The sequence below is a fragment of the Limanda limanda genome, chromosome 9, assembly GCF_963576545.1.
Source record: "Limanda limanda chromosome 9, fLimLim1.1, whole genome shotgun sequence".
NCBI classification, from domain to species: domain Eukaryota; kingdom Metazoa; phylum Chordata; class Actinopteri; order Pleuronectiformes; family Pleuronectidae; genus Limanda; species Limanda limanda.
In genome coordinates, this window is record NC_083644.1 from 10,176,254 (window position 1) to 10,193,437 (window position 17,184).

Below are 17,184 nucleotides of genomic sequence, written 5' to 3' on the forward strand. Positions count from 1 at the left end.
CAAACCCACATGTCTCAGTGGGTTCACATGTGACTCATGTCGGTTTGAGACGAGTCTGGAGGACCCTCTATCTCTACTCACAGGCCTCTCTCTCCACCGATGACGCTACCAACGCTGTCAGATGAGACATGAAGCGGAAATGCACGACAGAAACAATCTATTTTCCTTTTTTCTCTGCCCCTGTCCTTCCCTCCATCCTGTCAGGGCTGCTGCTGCTGGGTGGCTCGGTGGAGACATCCCTCCCCTCTGCGCGTAAACAGCCTCCGTGTTGGCTCATTACTGGAAAGCCAAGGGGATGAGTCTTCCAGAGAAGATACCCCGGCTGGCATCTGATCCTCTGTCGTGGGGGGATATAGAGGAAATGCACTCCCTCACCCACGCAGACCAGAGGACATGTCTCCGATGAACGCGAGCCTGTGGCCGGCCGAGGCCATGGAGTGGAGCGCGGACTTTACGCACGGACTCCTCTCCGGGAACGGGACTCCGGCGCAGCATTCCCAAGCTCCCACTTCCCACACAGCCATCGCTTTGCCTATCGTCATGTTTCTCGGAGGTGCAATCGGGAATTTGATCGCAATAATCGTCCTGTCGGTGTCCAAGCAGGAGAAGAAGTCCTCCGCCTTCTACACGCTGCTGTGCGGGCTGGCGGTGACCGACCTGCTGGGCACATGCCTGGCCAGCCCGCTCACCATCGCCCACTACCTGGACCTGCGGGTGCTCGAACACCAGCACGTCTGCGAGTTCCAGTCCTTCCTGCTGCTGTTCTTCGGCTTGACAGGCCTGAGCATCATCTGTGCCATGGCTGCGGAGCGGTACCTGGCCATCTGCTGCCCCTACACCTACCAGCGCTGGGGGGTGGACCGACGCCTGGCGCAGGGGTTCCTCTTCTTCATCTACATCAGCCACATCTTCTTTTGCAGCCTCCCGATGATGGGCATGGTGCAGAGCCGGCTGCAGTCCTCCAACACCTGGTGCTTCATCGACTGGACGACGGAGGTGTACTCCATCCTGTACGGCGTGCTGAGCCTGCTGCTGATCCTGGGCACCATCGTGCTGAACCTGGCGGTGTGCGGAGCGCTGCTGCTCATGCGCCGGAGGACCGTGCAGTGGCCCGTGTCCAGGGCCAGCGTCCGGCAGAGGTGGAAGGCCCTGTCCTCGGCTGCAGAGACGCAGATGATGGCGGTGCTGGTCATGACCTCCGCGGTGGTGCTGGCCTGTTCGGCTCCACTGGTGGTGAGTCAGTCAATTAATCAATTAGTCAATTTATTATTTATTTAGAGGGAGAGGCGGTGGACTAGAGGCAGAAACTTGGACTATGGGCAGAAAAGGTCTCCGGTTCGTCTCTGGTTCGTCTCTGGTTCGACTCCACGGAGAAAGTTTGAGGTGTATTTCTGGTCAGCCGAGAGGTTGATGTGGTTGTAGAAGTTGATGGTGAAGGAAAGGAACGCGGACCCAGTACTAACAAGTATAATAATGTTTATTACACAGAAGTTTCACAGGTCAGGACGAGCTCTAGAACTCTGAGAAATCACACAGCCAAATGGTGAAGTCTGACAGGCCATGGTCAAACACACATTATATAGAGAGGTTAGTTCCACCCATGGCTTCGGGTAACATGTCATCCCACCTAAGGCCTCCTAATAAGGACGTGTTTAGTACATGAAGATGAGAATACACTGGTCAAGGATCTTCCCTACACCTCCATCCATGTGCTGGTAAGAGGTCATTCCCTAGGTCAAAGGTCCTTCCAAACAAGGAAATACCTACTTGAATAGAAAACTGAAAGACTCTCTGAGAATGCCTGAGAGTCACGAGAATAGACATCATAAATATCAGCCTGTCATTATATTTAAACACATGCTAAAATTTTTTACTCTAGTGAATACACTACACAACAAAAAGACGAACCTGGATTGATCTGTCCAAAAATCCAAGAGGATTCTCCCTACCCTGTCTAGTGCCCCTGAGCAAGGCACCTTACTCCCCCAACATCTGCTCCCCGGGCGCCGTACATGGCTGCTCACTGCTCTGTGTGTCTGGCACCAGATGGGTTAAAAGCAGAGGTTAAATTTCCCCTTGCATGAGTATCTGTGCATGTGTGTGGGATAATAAATGTATCTTAAAATTAATTGCATGTCCAATTTATCAACAGCGACTGAGGCCCAGGTTCAATGTGCAGGAGTTTAAACTGGCATTAAAAAAGAACCAACTCAAATTAGACAGGACTTGAGTACATTTACTTCCCACCACTGATTAATCTTTACATTCACCTGCCAACACACGTGTCACCATAGCAACCTGTTGTTTATCATCACAGAGATACAGAGTGGGGTCACTTGCTTGGTTACACATCAATCCTTCAGTTCAGAAACAAAAGACACAGGGCGTTCAGATTTAAAAAGTGAGTTGAAAAAAGATGGCATGAAACTAAAGTAGAACTTGTATCTGATACTGTGTCTTGTATCTCAATGTTTGCGCAGATTTATGACTTTTTCTTTCTGTGTGTATGTGTGATATCTGAGCTTTGACCTGGTTACAGCATCGTTGTCGTATACGCCCTCATATTGTTCTAGCAGGGATTGGCTAAGTCGCATCATGAATGTAATGTCCATTGGTTTTAAATGTGTGGGTGATTATGGCCATGATAACAGAACTCTGAGGGCTCACAAGAAGATTTGAGAGACAGGAGAGAATTGAAATACTACCTCCTCAAGAAAATGGTTTTGTTCTGTCTATTAATCCCTTTTCCCCTGATGATTACTTGTTAGAAACACAGTCACACATTAAAGTTCTGAGAGGGGATCACATGTAGTTACTCCAACATCGAGTTGATTACTGGATGAGTTGATTGACATAGAATGAAACAGTAGCTATTTCTATAATCGTGTAATAACAAAAAAGTCTATTCTGGTCAGAAAGTCATTCGTCTTTAACCTTTTTTTCTACTAATTTCATTTTGCACAAATTGTGTTGTTTGTGATGTACCAGTCGATCTGCCAGTCTTCACTGTCCATCCCCGAACTCTCTGAAATATTTGCAGGAGTGGAAGATGCACGGCTTCATACTGTGTAGTACTGGTATTTATTTGAGTACAAGAGACTTCTTTCATACAGGGCAATAATCATATTTGTGGCCATATTCAAATAAAAGCCGATATGTAAAATCATTGTGCTGCAGAAGCAGCTCTGCAGAACATGATGTGGAACTGATAAGCCACATATGGTGCATTATACATATTTATTGATAGTAATTTGATATTGAGCATGGAAAAGAAAAAGTGGCACAACTGCCTCTCGCATTTCTTGTACATTCAGCCTTTAACAGAAATTGCAAAAATGTGATGACCCTCCTAAGTGGGATTTTTGGAAGATATCAGGGTGGCAGATCTCCGCTTACATTTGGAATTAAAACGTGAGCTAGAGCTCTTAAAGGTTGGTGACCACGGCCGTAGAGCTAAGGAGTTCTATAATTGTGCACTTTACTGAATCAGGAATCGTTCATGGATGTCAGACATAAATTGGCTCCTCTTTGTAAATGAGGCCTTAACTGAAAAAGTCCAAGATCCGCCAGGAAATTCTTCACATGGAGTTTAGGAATGATCATCTTTGTTTTATTTTAATTGGGAAACCAAATGCAATGAAACAGAAGGACTGAAATACGGTTTATATCTGACCATGTTATTTACACTATGAAGATCTGAGCTGTAGTTTGTTTTTCTCCTTCAGGTCCAAGTGTTCGCAAACCGCTTCATGAAGATAAATGACCTGGAAGCTGACCTGGCAGCCATTAGGATCGCCTCTGTCAACCCCATCCTGGACCCCTGGATCTACATCCTCCTCAGAAGGTCTCTGTTCCGACGGCTGCTCAGTTTATCCGGACGAGGCAGCAGCACTCGCAGCAACGCCTCCTCGTCGCCACAGAGGAATCTGTTTTATCCTGATATCATGAGGGACAGCCACGTGTTCACCCAGCTCATGAGCAGCGCAAACATCATCACTCAGCTCCCTGCCACTGTCAAGATCACTCCCTGCGACACAGAGATCCTCCAACCGACTTCACACACGGCCGACTGAGAACACGGCCAACATCTGGGAATGTTTGCTGCTCGATGCCGGCGACTCGGCTTCAGAGGTGTCACGTGTGAGATGGAAACACAGGGACGACTTTGTGGCTCGCAGCTGGACGGAGCCCCTCAGAGCTCCTGTTGGATTATTTATTCAACAGAAACAGAGGCCGGCGCTGACTTCATCTCTGCAGACGTCTCCTGCAGAGACACGGGACTGATGAGAAAAACTCAGCTGAGACTTTATGTTCTAACTTTGACTTGTGGTCCACCCACTCCTCGTTCCACCAGGTTCTACAGCTGCAGGTACATGGACAGATCATCTCATCTGGAGCCAGTTCTCAAGTGGCCTGTGGCTCTTTGGAGGTCCAGAGTTAAAAGGCATGTGCTCATCCATCAGTGAGGGAGCATGGTAAGAGTCTGTGTTAACCAGAAACTGAGAGAGACCCATCACAAGTGTTTTTATGAGACATGCCTTTGGGAAACTCCTCAGGAGAAACACTGAGTTGACATCTGTTTGCAGTAAAGATTCTTATTTGCAATAAAACTCAGACTGAGTTTGTCTTAATCTCTTTTACTTATTAACCTCAACTCCTGGTGATCAGGTCCAAGTTGGGGTTTGTCAGTTATTAAATTCTTTCCAGGAATTTACGTAAACTATTTGAAATCAAATAGGGATTTACCAAATCCTTAAAAAGGCGTTTAGAAAAATACACTCAGAGAGCATCACTCCACCTGTAGGCCCAACAGTTCCCTTATGAAGACATTGACATTCATTAGATTCAGGTTTTTTGTTTGGAAAAGTTTCAAACGTTTCACAGCTCCTGAATTTCATCTCGATCAGTGAATGATTTTCCGAGAAATCTACAAAAATTTTGAAAAACACATCTCGCAACCTTAAAATGGTTTAAACAAATAATACTAAATCCAGATCCTCAAGAAACCATTAATGGATTGTCCTCTGACTCATACCACAGCTTTCCATCGCATTCTGTGGTGATCCGCCCTGGAGTTGCTGTGTCATCCTGTTAATTAGCAGACAAACAAAACAAAAACAAAATAGCAAACAGCAGGGGGGCTCTGGTGCAGGAGGTCAGAGCCAATATGGTGGGGGGTGGGACGACAACATACTGGTAACTCAGATAGACATTTCTATCAAAGTTGAGGAGTGAGGATGACTGACAATCCAAACACGATCAACATTTTTCTTACATGTCTAAACTACAAACTGACATTTACTACACTTCATATATCCTTATGCTGCATTTTCTGTTTTTGGCCTCTAGGGGACATTTACTTATTTCCCCATCTAGCAAACACAAATGAACATTTCATCATTGGGTTTCGGACACTGATGAAAACAAGTCCATCACTTTCAGGGTGTGTCACTCTCTCTGTCTCCGTCAATTCCTGACAAAAGAAGTCTGTGAGATTGCTATCATTTTCCTAATAAACTTGTGTAATGTTTCTCAAGAAGGCAAACATGAGAGAACATGTCAAGAAAAACTGAATAAATTAGTTTATTCTTTTTGTATTCAGTGTCCATTGATAACGGAGTTAAGCTAAAATGTCGTCTGGACTTAGAACACCTACAAAAGTATCACTGTTTGTATTTTGTGTGGATCGAAGAAACCTGTCGGACTATGAGCAGCGCTCAGCGAATGAAAGACAGATTCCTGGCTCAGAAATCCTTAGAATATTGGCAGCAGCTCTCAGAGTTTAATTCATCATCAGACGACAGCTGACGGGCTTCAAGATTGTTATCGTAGAAATATTTGGGATATCATATCACAATATCAGGCACATTTACTCTGTGCTTTTACTTAATCACCATTAAAGAGACATTGCAACATTCAGTATTCCATGATGCATTTATTCCCCCCCGCCCAACATTTAAAAATAGCAATTACTAAACATAAGCAGACGAGACTGTGCTGAGCTGCACTTCTGTACAACATGTTCATACCGTGACATCATAAATAAAAATCTATAAACATCGGTTAAGAAAAGTTCTTCCTCAAGATCCATTAAAGACGCACAAAAATAATAATTATACAACTTTTACAAAGTGTCGTCCTCTTTGTCCACTCGTCTACATTTACATCCCAGTAAAGAGTTCAAGTCAGGAGGACATTTATAAACGACAACACGTCTCCCACACGTTGAATATTATAAATTTGACGTCTTGTCGACCTGTGAACGGAGCGTCGGCGCTGCAGTGCATCAGCATCAGAAGTGACGCTCTTGCTTTCGGCAGCACGAGGACGGACATGAAGAAAACAAATGAAGAGTCTAAAACAGGACCCACAAAATGTCCAAATGCTGTTTGCACCAGAATTCCTTTTCTTCAATGACCACTGGCTTTAGTTGCTGCTTCATCCAAAGCACAACATTTTGGGAAATGAGTGCAAACTCTGAGATGCAGATTACACACACACACATTACATTCCTACAACATGAAATTGTAGTTTTTATTTGACTGAATGTTATTTGTTAAAATACAAGTGATATGTGCAAATTTTTGCTGAATCAACTCACACTCATTGACATTTAGAATTCCAACAGATAACATTTCGTCCAGGAGAGCATGATTCGTCACATCTCTCCTGGTTTGCTGTGGAGATGAAGAACGAGACTCGTCTTAACACGCGTCTGTACTGAAATGTCTTGATTACTGGTCAATTTGAGTTCATGCAAAACGATGTCACTTCAACTGAGCAACAGCGCCCTCTGCAGCCGTATGTGGTGATTAGAGAGAAACCCAAAGCCTGCATCGTCTCTCTTACTGAACTAAAACACAATGGTGGATATTACCCATGATCCCAGAAGAGCTGCTGCTGTAACAGATATTCATAACTCTGTTCAGGATTCATTATAGTTTAAGTTTCTTCATTGCATATTGTAGCAAAACGCTGGTTTTAAATGACTTCTAAGGCTTTTTAATTGATCGACAGTTCAGCTTTAATCAGATTTTGACAATTTGAGTTGAAATGACAATCGATTCCTCTTTCAGTTCTCAACAACTCCTCGTCAGCTGCTGAACGCCCCACTCTGTATATCCGTCTGTTGTTTTAAGGATATTTCTGCTCATGTTTAAATTGAATACAGTGCAACAGCCGCAAAGTGCACATCTGTCAACACAAAGGGCTACAGCAGCAGCCTGAACATTAAATTTGTCATTGTGTCAGCGCTGTGTAAACCCACATTTCACCACTCAGGTGCTCCCACTATTCTGTCAGTCAGTGTTAAACAGACAACTTCACGATTTCTTTAAAACAGGACCTGACATTTGGTTTTCTATCAAAGCATTTGAGATTTCTCTCCTTCCTTGAGAAAACCACCTCAGCTTTGTAATCCCAACCCCCCCGCCAAAACAGCATCAGCAGTTACAGATCATTTCCCAAAGATGAACAGAATCGTCTTAGAGGCCCAGAATGCAAAAATCCCAGAGCGATCGGTGCAGGATCAGTTGGGACAAAATACTGTGAAAGTGTTTTAAAAACTATCAGAGAAGGCAAACACAGTAAACTTTAACAAAAACAAAGCCAAATTAATTAAATATAACTGCACTATGACTTAGGGACTAAAAAAAAACAAGCTCGCTGGCTACAAATGGCACTTCAAAAAGTAATGTGGTGTTTTCACCAAAACTATACAAAGCCGATTTCAAAGTTAAGTTACAGAGGAAAAAATTAAATCCTTATATTGCTGCAGTGAGATGCTCAGAGTGCATCAGAGACAACCGACGAAATCATGCTTGGAGACAATGTGATCGATTCCTAAATGAAATTGTTCAAGCAGTTAGAAAAAGGCTTTTCGAACATAAATGCTAATCAATTATCAATAATGATAATCAAGCCTCAGGTCCACCTAAAATTAGTTGAATCTTTAATTGCAAAAAGCAAACCTCTGATTTCATGCACGTGTCATTTTATATCAAAGTCTGTCGCTTTATGTTAAACAACGAGACTGTGAAGTCACATGACAGATGGTCACGATCTGCATCACACATGTAGTTGTTTCATGATGTGTAAACCTGTTAAAAAAACAAGAAACATGAAAGCAGCTTTGGTTCAGGCTGAAAAAATAATAAAAATCGACAGGCAGGAGGAAAAAGATTTCACTGCCTCAGAAGATTCACATATCAAAAAATACTAATCAATCAAATAAACACTATGGATTCTTTTAAATCAATTCAAATTTACATCCTTTACATTTTACATGTTAAGACTCCGAGAAAGATGAATCACGAGTATTCTGCAATATGCATATAAGGATGCTTTGTTTTGATCAATCAAATATTAATTTAATGGTCCATGAAAACAAACATTTAGTTCCTTGTTAGCATGAAGGAGACGTCTGTGAGACGCCACCGACTGCTAGAGCAATAGAAACTGTCTCACTGCAGAAACATTTGTCTCAATTCAAAGACATGGACACTGCATTTTGGGACGGGCGACAAAACGATAATCATGATCACAATGAAATGTCCATCATAGCAAAATAACAAAAGTCCAATATCTATATAGGAGGTGAAATAACAGGGAATTGATCAACCTCAGACAAACTGAAATTGACAGACCAGAGTACTGGACAGATTTCCAAGAAAATTGTTGGAAGGATGTAGTCTAAAAGAAGAAAGAATTCAGTGAATTTCGTTTTTCTCAAGAAATAATTCATGGATCTTAATGAAAATATCAGGCATATTTGGGGAACTTATATCTATGAGTGTGCGCATTTTGTGCTGCTTGACTGAATTTAAGGAGTATGTGCTCTACTGAGGTGTTGACGTATTTCAGCCTGATCCAAAGCGCTTAACTGACCTTGATTTAAACTTTTTTTTAGGTTACCATCGACTTAAAAGCCTCCACAGTCCACAAACAAATCCAATCTGCCTCTGGAGACTTTGGACAAATTAAACACTTAGTTTCTCCTCACATCATGACTAATGCCTCATGAAGAAAAAGAACAATCTTCAACGTGAAATGCCTAAAATCAAATCATTATGATCCAATGCAATATTACAGATGACATCTTTTCCTCTGACAACAAACAAATGAAACCCTGTATGGCTGTTTGTGAACATTTCCAAACAGTGAGGTTTAATCCCGGATCAACCACCGTTCACATTCATCTGCCTGGATCACAGGGATTCATTTTTTAACCAAAATGTCTGAAAATGTCCGAAACGAGTTTGGTTCTTCCTCAAACTATCCCATACAGTGAGAACTTATTAATAAACAGGCAAAATGAAGCTGTCAGGAAGTGAAGTTGAGACAGGGAGGAGCATGGGAGAGGTCAGGTCACTGGGCCATCCACACCAACTCTTTCCTTAATCGTTCAGGACAAACGGCACTTGCCTTCACTTTCAAGTGTGAGGCGGGGCACAGGTGACCCGCTGCTGCGGTGGGGGCAGGTGGCCGGCTACACAGAGTGATGTCTATGACAGCGACCCGGCGCGAGCACAGACTCCTGCGTTACACCACGTACTGCGGGTTGCTGGTGAGGTTTGTCGTGTGGGTCTGCCGGCTGTACTGAAAGTGGTCAGTCAGCACGTTGTTCCAGTTGTGCTGCTGCAGCTGTTCTGAGCCGTGGGAGAAAGGCACTGACCCGTTGGCCTGGATCTTTTCCAGCGCCGGGTTGTCAAAGGACGTCAGGTCCTTTTTGGAGCTCGGCAGCAGCTTCTTCTCCTTGCTTGAGTCGTACTTGGCCTGTAGGCAGAGGAGAGGAGAAAATAGATTTTGGATAACTGTGTCTTAGTAGTTGGACTCCTGGCAGTGCACTGAGGCTGTCAACCCAATAGCTTGGCTGGGTCAAATTCAAGAGGATAAATTATGTGCACCTTAACTTCACTATTTACTGAGTGAATGACATTGAAAGACGTTTCACCGCAACATAACAAACTTCCAAGGTTTTCAGGGACTCACCTTATTGTAGAGGAAGACCCCAACTATGGCCGTCATCATACCCATGATGTTAATAAGGCTGACTGGGTTGCGCAGCATTAGCAGTGATATGCTGATGACCATGATCCTCTTGGTGGCGTTGGCGACGGCGTAGCTCAGCGGGCTGACGAGGTTGAGCACGCTGAATGCAATGACGTTCTGGGCGAAGTTGCAGAAGCCACTGATGAGGAGGAGGCAAAAGGTACCAGTCCATCCTTTGATGTCTGCCTGAGGCAAGAAAAAACACGACAACGTGATGCTTTTTGAGGCAACTTGATTTTTGATTAAAAACGATTGCTGTGCATATGGGCAAAATATAAACAAATTATTGTTTCTTGCTATTATTTAATTGAACAATTTTATGATCAATGAGAAACACACATCATCATAAGACCTGTATGATCACCATACAAATGTCAGACCCATTCAGGAGCAGTTACTGCAACTCACCATTTCTCCGTTAACAAGAAACACAGAGAGATCCACCAGCACCCAGGTGGGCAGCATGAAGATCACTGCATTAAAGCCCAGGATGTTGAGAAGCCTCAGGTGGTGGATCCTTGTGTCGCGCAGCACCTAAAAAAAACCCCAGTTGAGTCACACAAAGATTATGTAATGTCCTTGTTAACACAACCACTTGTCCTTTCTCACAGCGTTTCAAACACCTCCACACCCAGCAGGGCAGCACAGCAGGATATCAGTTTCACATCAACAAGAAGTGACATTTCAATTAGCCTCCTCTCTCCAGGCATCATGCGGCACGAGGATGGTTTACCTTTTTGGAGAAGATGTTCTGCAGAGAGAAGCAGAGCGTGGCAGCCAGAGCACTGATTAACCCTGAAACATGAAACGACATCTCAGTCGCCGTGGCAAGCAGCACTCCACCAATGATGGGGATGAGTGATGTGTACACCTACAACGAGGAGCACAAAGGGCGCGAGGCCAGAGTCAGGTAAGGAAAAAAAGACAATCATCACTTCAGTAATCTATTCAAGGGACTGCCATTTAATTGACTGCGTCAGGCAATCTGCAATCCCAGCGAGTAATCCAGGACCCAAACTCATATTAATCCACACAAAGATATAAAGGCAACTTGCTTGCGATTTGCTTGTTTTTGTTAGTTTAAAGGGGACTATATGCACGATTCTGCTATTGCTACCAACATAAGCCTGAACCTTTGCTGAAACGCTGAGAGTTCTACTTCAAACTTTTACATCAAAACCAGTTTTGTGATGTCAGAGGGACATTGAGCTTTGACCACTATAGATTAAAAAGGCGTCATGTGGAGTGTTCCTACATTTTTGATTTCACAAAAGTGGAACTGACTGACCGACAAACTGAAAACATAAAGCATCCAGAGCTGTTCCTTGTGTGACAACAGGCTCTTTCCCAAATGTCTTTTTTTGTTTGGTTACGATCGGTCAGGATGCAGTACCAGGAAGCAGTATAGCTTCAGATTATAACTATTCAAACATGACTCGGGTTGGCAAGATAACATCATAATCTTAAATCAACAAGCAAATAATGTTTGTTCATCCTTCTAGTCCCAATTTTGTTCTTTAAACACTTCAACAGTAACTGGAAAGTGCTCCTTCGTTTTTGTGTTGTTTCTATTTTGGCAGAGGCCTAGATGTCTGACCCATTTCAGGTGCCCTGAATCAATGTGAAAAATCATCCTGAAGAGTTTCTGCGCTCGAAGAGAAGAGTTGCAGGACGATAGGAATGCTATGATTAAGTCACATATTAGTGCCTGTAAGATACAAACCAGGTTATATTTTATTAAAAACCATTACAGTCTAATGTATTCACATTGTAATGTTCAGTTATTGTTGACACAGTTTAAGAGATGTTGAGTGGATTATTTATTAGAGCAGTAACACGTCAGCAAATAATCTACTAGAAAATGGAAAAAAAGAAAACCACCATGCAATTGTTTGGATAATCGATTAATTTTTATAATCAAAAATATTTCTGGCAAAATGTCAGAAATTGTTTGTTTTTATTGTTGTTGAAGAGATTTGATTCAGTCTTATGTACTGTGTTGCTTCCCTTCCTCCTAGATCTAAACTGGCTTGTACCAGTGAGGAACTGTTGGTTAAAAAAAGTAAGATAACAACTGTGGTCTCAAATTGCAAACATCATTTTTAAGGTTTCGAAATATTTATTAAACCAACAATGGAATTCATTAAGAAAACTGATTAATCAATAATGCAAATGCTCACTTACAGCCCTACATCATCCTGACGTGTTAAATTTGCATTTACCCATTTAGTAAACACTTTTCTCGAGAACTACATACAACTGTTCCTGATTCCTTGCCTCCTCAGTGTCTCTAAATGGGAACTACAAGAACCACAACTATGAACGTCCACAATAATACACATATAATCTGATTTACAAAAACAAAATCATCGTCAGCTTCTCACAGACAGACTTTGTGACAGGGTTGTTGTATTAAACTGCGTTAGGTTACAAAAGGTGGCAATTTCTGTCTTTTGCTAATAAAGTTAAGTTAAGTATTTATTTGGTTTCCAGAAATTTTGACTCGCCACGGAGGGAAAAATACAGGTTGTCCCAGTAAGACATGTGAGCCAGTAAATATTATATGACACCCTTGCTTTACCTACTGTAACACATCCAAATATCTGCCAAGAAAAGGCCTGTGAGACAGTCTCATGTGTCTCATAAAACTCAGGGTTTCTCAGTACAGTACAGTACTGTACAGTGTGGCCTGCTCCTCCTCAAACAGGATCTCAGTAACATATTATCAAAGCCTACATTCCCCGTCTGTGGCCGGCCTGAATACTCAGCTGCTGGTTGCAAAGCAAACATGACAAGCTGACGTTAGACTGGAGAAATCTTCTGCTCCTGCTGCTTCAAATCCTGGTTCTTTAATAGCAAGCATAAGCAGACAGTGAATTATGGTCTGAATTTATCCAATACAAGACAGCTGCATAGTGAATATTATGAAAGATAATTACATTATTAGTTTGTAAAACTAATATCATTTAAAAGTTGGTCGGATACAGTAGCTGTGCTTGAAGAAAACAGTCTTGCCTGCTTTTCAGTTTCCTATAGTACAGTATTTTCTTTGGTTTATCAGCGGTTTTCTAGACTAATTTGTGAGGTTTGACTTTGTATACTTAGTTAAGCAATACTTCAAACCGTTACCACAACCAGAAATCAAGGATTTTGGTTGGTTTTCTTAACCTTCTATGAAAGAGTCGAATACTTTTGGATTTTGAAGCATCAGAACGACCAAAAAAGCCCTGAAAGTTGTGATGGACATTTATTCCTATTTTCTCCATTTTATAGACAAAACAATCGAACAGACAAAATAATCGGCAAATTAGTTCATATCGAAAATAACCATTAGTTGCACCATTTGACAAATAGTTTTTCTCAAAATGTAAGGAAAGTTTTATCTTATCATAGTAACATTGAGCCTGATGCCGTTCAGACAAAGATTCACAGTGACAATCAATTCAGGATGAACTTAAAGCAACACTACTTTTTCTAACCTTAAAATGGCCACTTCAAAATAAGGTAGTCATCTACTCTGACTTTTATGGAGAATGGTGCCACTTTCATTCCCACCCTAAAGTTCTGTCCTGGCTCTTTGTCCCTTTGGTGACCAGGTTCGATCTCCTGTGAGAAGTGTGTAACTGAACAATAGTCACAGCTAAAACTTCCAAAAATAAGGTCTAGCAAGACTTAGTAGTGATTACAAAAATCATCACAGTTTATCTCTAATATTCAGTGAGGAATAATAAACACAGATTGGTGCATTTGTGACCGTTGCAGCTGTTCTGGTTCAGGAAGCTGGGGATCATGGGTAACATCCACCATTCAGTCGTGTTTCAATTCCCTGCGCAGTTCTACAAAGTTAGAGCTTTGGTCAAGACACTGATAGGCTTTGTTTTTTTTTTCTAAGTGAAAACCACTTAGACATGGAGGCAAACAGAATTAAAGACCACGTGCAGCTCGAAGGGTGCAGTCAAACTTACTTTTAAGTTACTATCACTTTGACTCTCCCACAGTATTTTATTAAAGCTCACGAGTTTGTATCAAAGTATTTCACGACCATCACATGATGCTTCCTGTAAAGCACACGTAACTCTGCCATCCTGTCACTGCACACCTTTATACCAAGCGTGAAAGAACACGTATGAACCCTATTGGCTCCTAATATTTAAAGTAGTGACAGAAGTTAGTTTCCCGTCCCTCACCTCCACCCTCCCACTGAGCACCTGATCACAGTCGGGGACAAAGCCCCTACAGATGGCCGTAACACGAGATGCAGCACAGGCCGGTGCAGTGCCACATCACCACTGCTCCAACACTTGAGGAACAGGCTGCGATAGGGAGGCCCTTGTGTCTTGTTTGCTGTATCAAACCTACTCACCTTTGTGGTCTGCTTCTCTTTCATGATAATTCTTGATAGCAGCACAACCCATATTGGCATTGTGGCTTTGACTGTGAAGGAAAAACAAACAGAGAAGAGACGTCAGCGACAACAACGCCTAACAGACACAAGTAGAGCTTAAAAGACTGAAGTTTGGAGTCTTAATCCTCTGGTGTTCTACCCAGACCCACGCCCCTGTCAAACACTAAACGTGTGTCACATATCGTTAACATGCCTTTGTTACATTGCACCATCTATTCACTGACTGACGTACTATTACAGAGAGTTTACTCTGGTGTGTCACTAACAATAGAAGACTTTTACAGTCGTGATAGCCTGGTTTTGTTTTCAAATGATGGACACTTATTTTAAAAGGTTTAAATAGAAAAAATAGAGCCTGAATGAAGTCCTGATGTTTTAACAAGCTTGTTTTTAAAAACAGTTTGCTGTCATCTGACAAAAGAAGCAAATAATCACATGAGAATATCAGTAATTTGTGCTGAAATTGACCATTTCTGAATATTCCGCACACATTAAAGTGTTGTATACTTTGGTACTTAAACTTCTGCACCTGTAACTATCTACATTTCTAGTACATGACTTTTGAGTATTCTTCATTATTACTGTATGTAGATGTGTATGCATGCACATACTCTGCAATAGCACCTAAACACATACACAACATAATACATTACTCATTTAACAGTTGCACTCTTCCAAACCTTTTTTCAACACAACAGCAAGTACATGATTGTCTTTTATATAGTTTCACTAGTGTGTTTCTACTACATTTTGTTTTTACTCCAACCCACTGGCTCTTTTGCAGCCTTGTTCAGGATCTTCCTGCACAGTTTAAGACACTCAGTGTAAATATAGTGGGTCACAGGAGTTCAGAGTCAGATCTATTGTTAACACGAACATACTTCGAGCTAAACCTCACTGTTTTACTGTTGAATTAAACGAAACGAGTCCTTCTTCTGTCTCAAACACTGAAAGCTACAAGAATGTGAGAGCTGCAGCTAGTTAGAAGTTTGGCTGATTCACTTCCTATGAGAACACTGATTCAGGAGAAGAATCTCAGCCACGAAGAGCTGAGTGAAGTGTGTTGGTCTCAGATGAAAGTTGGAGGAACACAGAGGAGCATCAGTCCGGGACCCTCCCCCCTCGCCTCCTACCAGCGGTACACTACGTTAGCCAGCTAGCTTCCCACAGCCGCTCGTCTACTCTCCGGGGCTGCTAACACCGGGTAAACATGGAGCCTAACCCTAACCCTGGGTGGACTAGTCTGTCTGTCCACGACGCCGACAGTTCCCGGGGCCCACACTCGGGTTAGCTGCCGGTGTAGCCGAGCTGTCCCCGGCGCTAGCCACGAAGCTAACACCAGCTGACGACACGCATCGAGTCCCCGCGGAGGAGCCTCACGTCCACCCAGAAACATGACACATAAATCGGCTTTACTCACCCGTGTGTGCGTAGGACACCGGAACCTTCCATATGCTGAAGTGCGCCGACACGGAGGCAAAGTACTTCCCGAAGGCTAAAGGCAAGATGTACCACCGGAAGTACCTGCTCGGCAGTTCTGTTTTGGGGACTCCCCATGCCCGCAAGAGCGGCGGGAGGAAGACGACGATGGAGATGATGTGGAACAGAGACACGGTGACCGGGTACGGGAACGAGTTGAGGATGATCTTGTTGATGACGTTGCCCCCCGAGCTGACCGTGTACCAGCACGCACACAGAGACGCGATCCGGATCCCTTCCTTGAAAGGGGGCCGCTCCACCGCAGCCATCTTCCAGCGCGGAGTGACGAGGCACCGGCGGAGAGCGAGCGTCTGCACCGGGGGAGGGAAGCGCTGCTCGGCCTCAGGCTGCCGTCGTCACTGCACCCGCCACCGGAAGTGTCACCGTTTCTGGCCACAGCCTTCGAAGTAATACACTAGGAGACGTGTTTGTAAAAGTAAAAGTCTAAATTACACAAAGAGCCTCCCTCTGCCCCAGGGGTGCCATTATAAGCACGCAGTCGATTTCCTTTAAAGAAATGTTCAAAGGTTTTCCCAGGGATCACACTGATTGATGGACATCATTGTATATGTTGCAGGACCTACACATGTGTTTGCATGTTGCTGTCTGTGTGTGCACCTCTTTTTCTCTGACTCAGATGTTGATTTTTTCCTGAGGTCACATTCTTGTATTAAGATACATTTATTTGTCCCAAACACATGCACAGACATGCATAAGCACACTCATGCAATTGTAGGGAAATTTAACCTCTGCTTTTAACCCATCTGGTGCAGGACACACAGAGCAGTGAGCAGCAAAATACTGTTATTTCGTTTGATCTGCTTTTGTCCAGTTTGGACACTTAATTTCAAATTAAATATAAAAAATATAATTTAATTAAAATAAAAAAATTAAATTAAATTAAATTAAAAAAAATTAATTTATTATATTTAGGGAAAAAAATGTTAAAAACTGCGCAGTAACCTACTGCGCATATCCTGCGCAGGAAACTACTGCGCACTACCTGCGCAGAAGACCATTGCGCACATCCTGCGCAGAAACCTACTGCGCATATCCTGCGCAGAAGCCCATTGCAGGAATTGCACACGCAGTTATTTTTAAAATTTTTTTATTATTTATTTAATTTAATTTTGTTTTTGTTTATTTATTTAATTTAATTTTTCTTTTTTTATATTTAATTAATAGGTGATTGAAATCCTACCAATTTTAAGAGTTCAGTATATTGCCGGCATGAAGATAATAAGGGTGGG

At 42.7% G+C, this 17,184-nt stretch overlaps 2 protein-coding genes across 2 annotated transcripts; one reads left to right on the top strand and one right to left on the bottom strand.

Moving 5' to 3' along the window:
* Window positions 1-281: 281 nt before the first annotated feature.
* LOC133010120 (prostaglandin E2 receptor EP4 subtype-like) lies at window positions 282-6,090 on the top strand. Its single transcript, XM_061077568.1, has 2 exons — window positions 282-1,233; window positions 3,726-6,090. Exons 1-2 carry the CDS (start codon window positions 394-396, stop codon window positions 4,071-4,073), a joined length of 1,188 nt encoding a protein of 395 aa, XP_060933551.1. The 5' UTR covers window positions 282-393; the 3' UTR covers window positions 4,074-6,090.
* Window positions 5,916-16,272, bottom strand: slc35e1 (solute carrier family 35 member E1). Its single transcript, XM_061077569.1, has 6 exons — window positions 15,876-16,272; window positions 14,414-14,484; window positions 10,784-10,921; window positions 10,459-10,584; window positions 9,991-10,236; window positions 5,916-9,774 (listed from the first exon to the last, which is right to left on the bottom strand). The coding sequence occupies exons 1-6, from the start codon at window positions 16,201-16,203 to the stop codon at window positions 9,541-9,543; spliced, it is 1,143 nt and encodes a 380-aa protein (XP_060933552.1). The 5' UTR covers window positions 16,204-16,272; the 3' UTR covers window positions 5,916-9,540.
* Window positions 16,273-17,184: the final 912 nt, after the last annotated feature.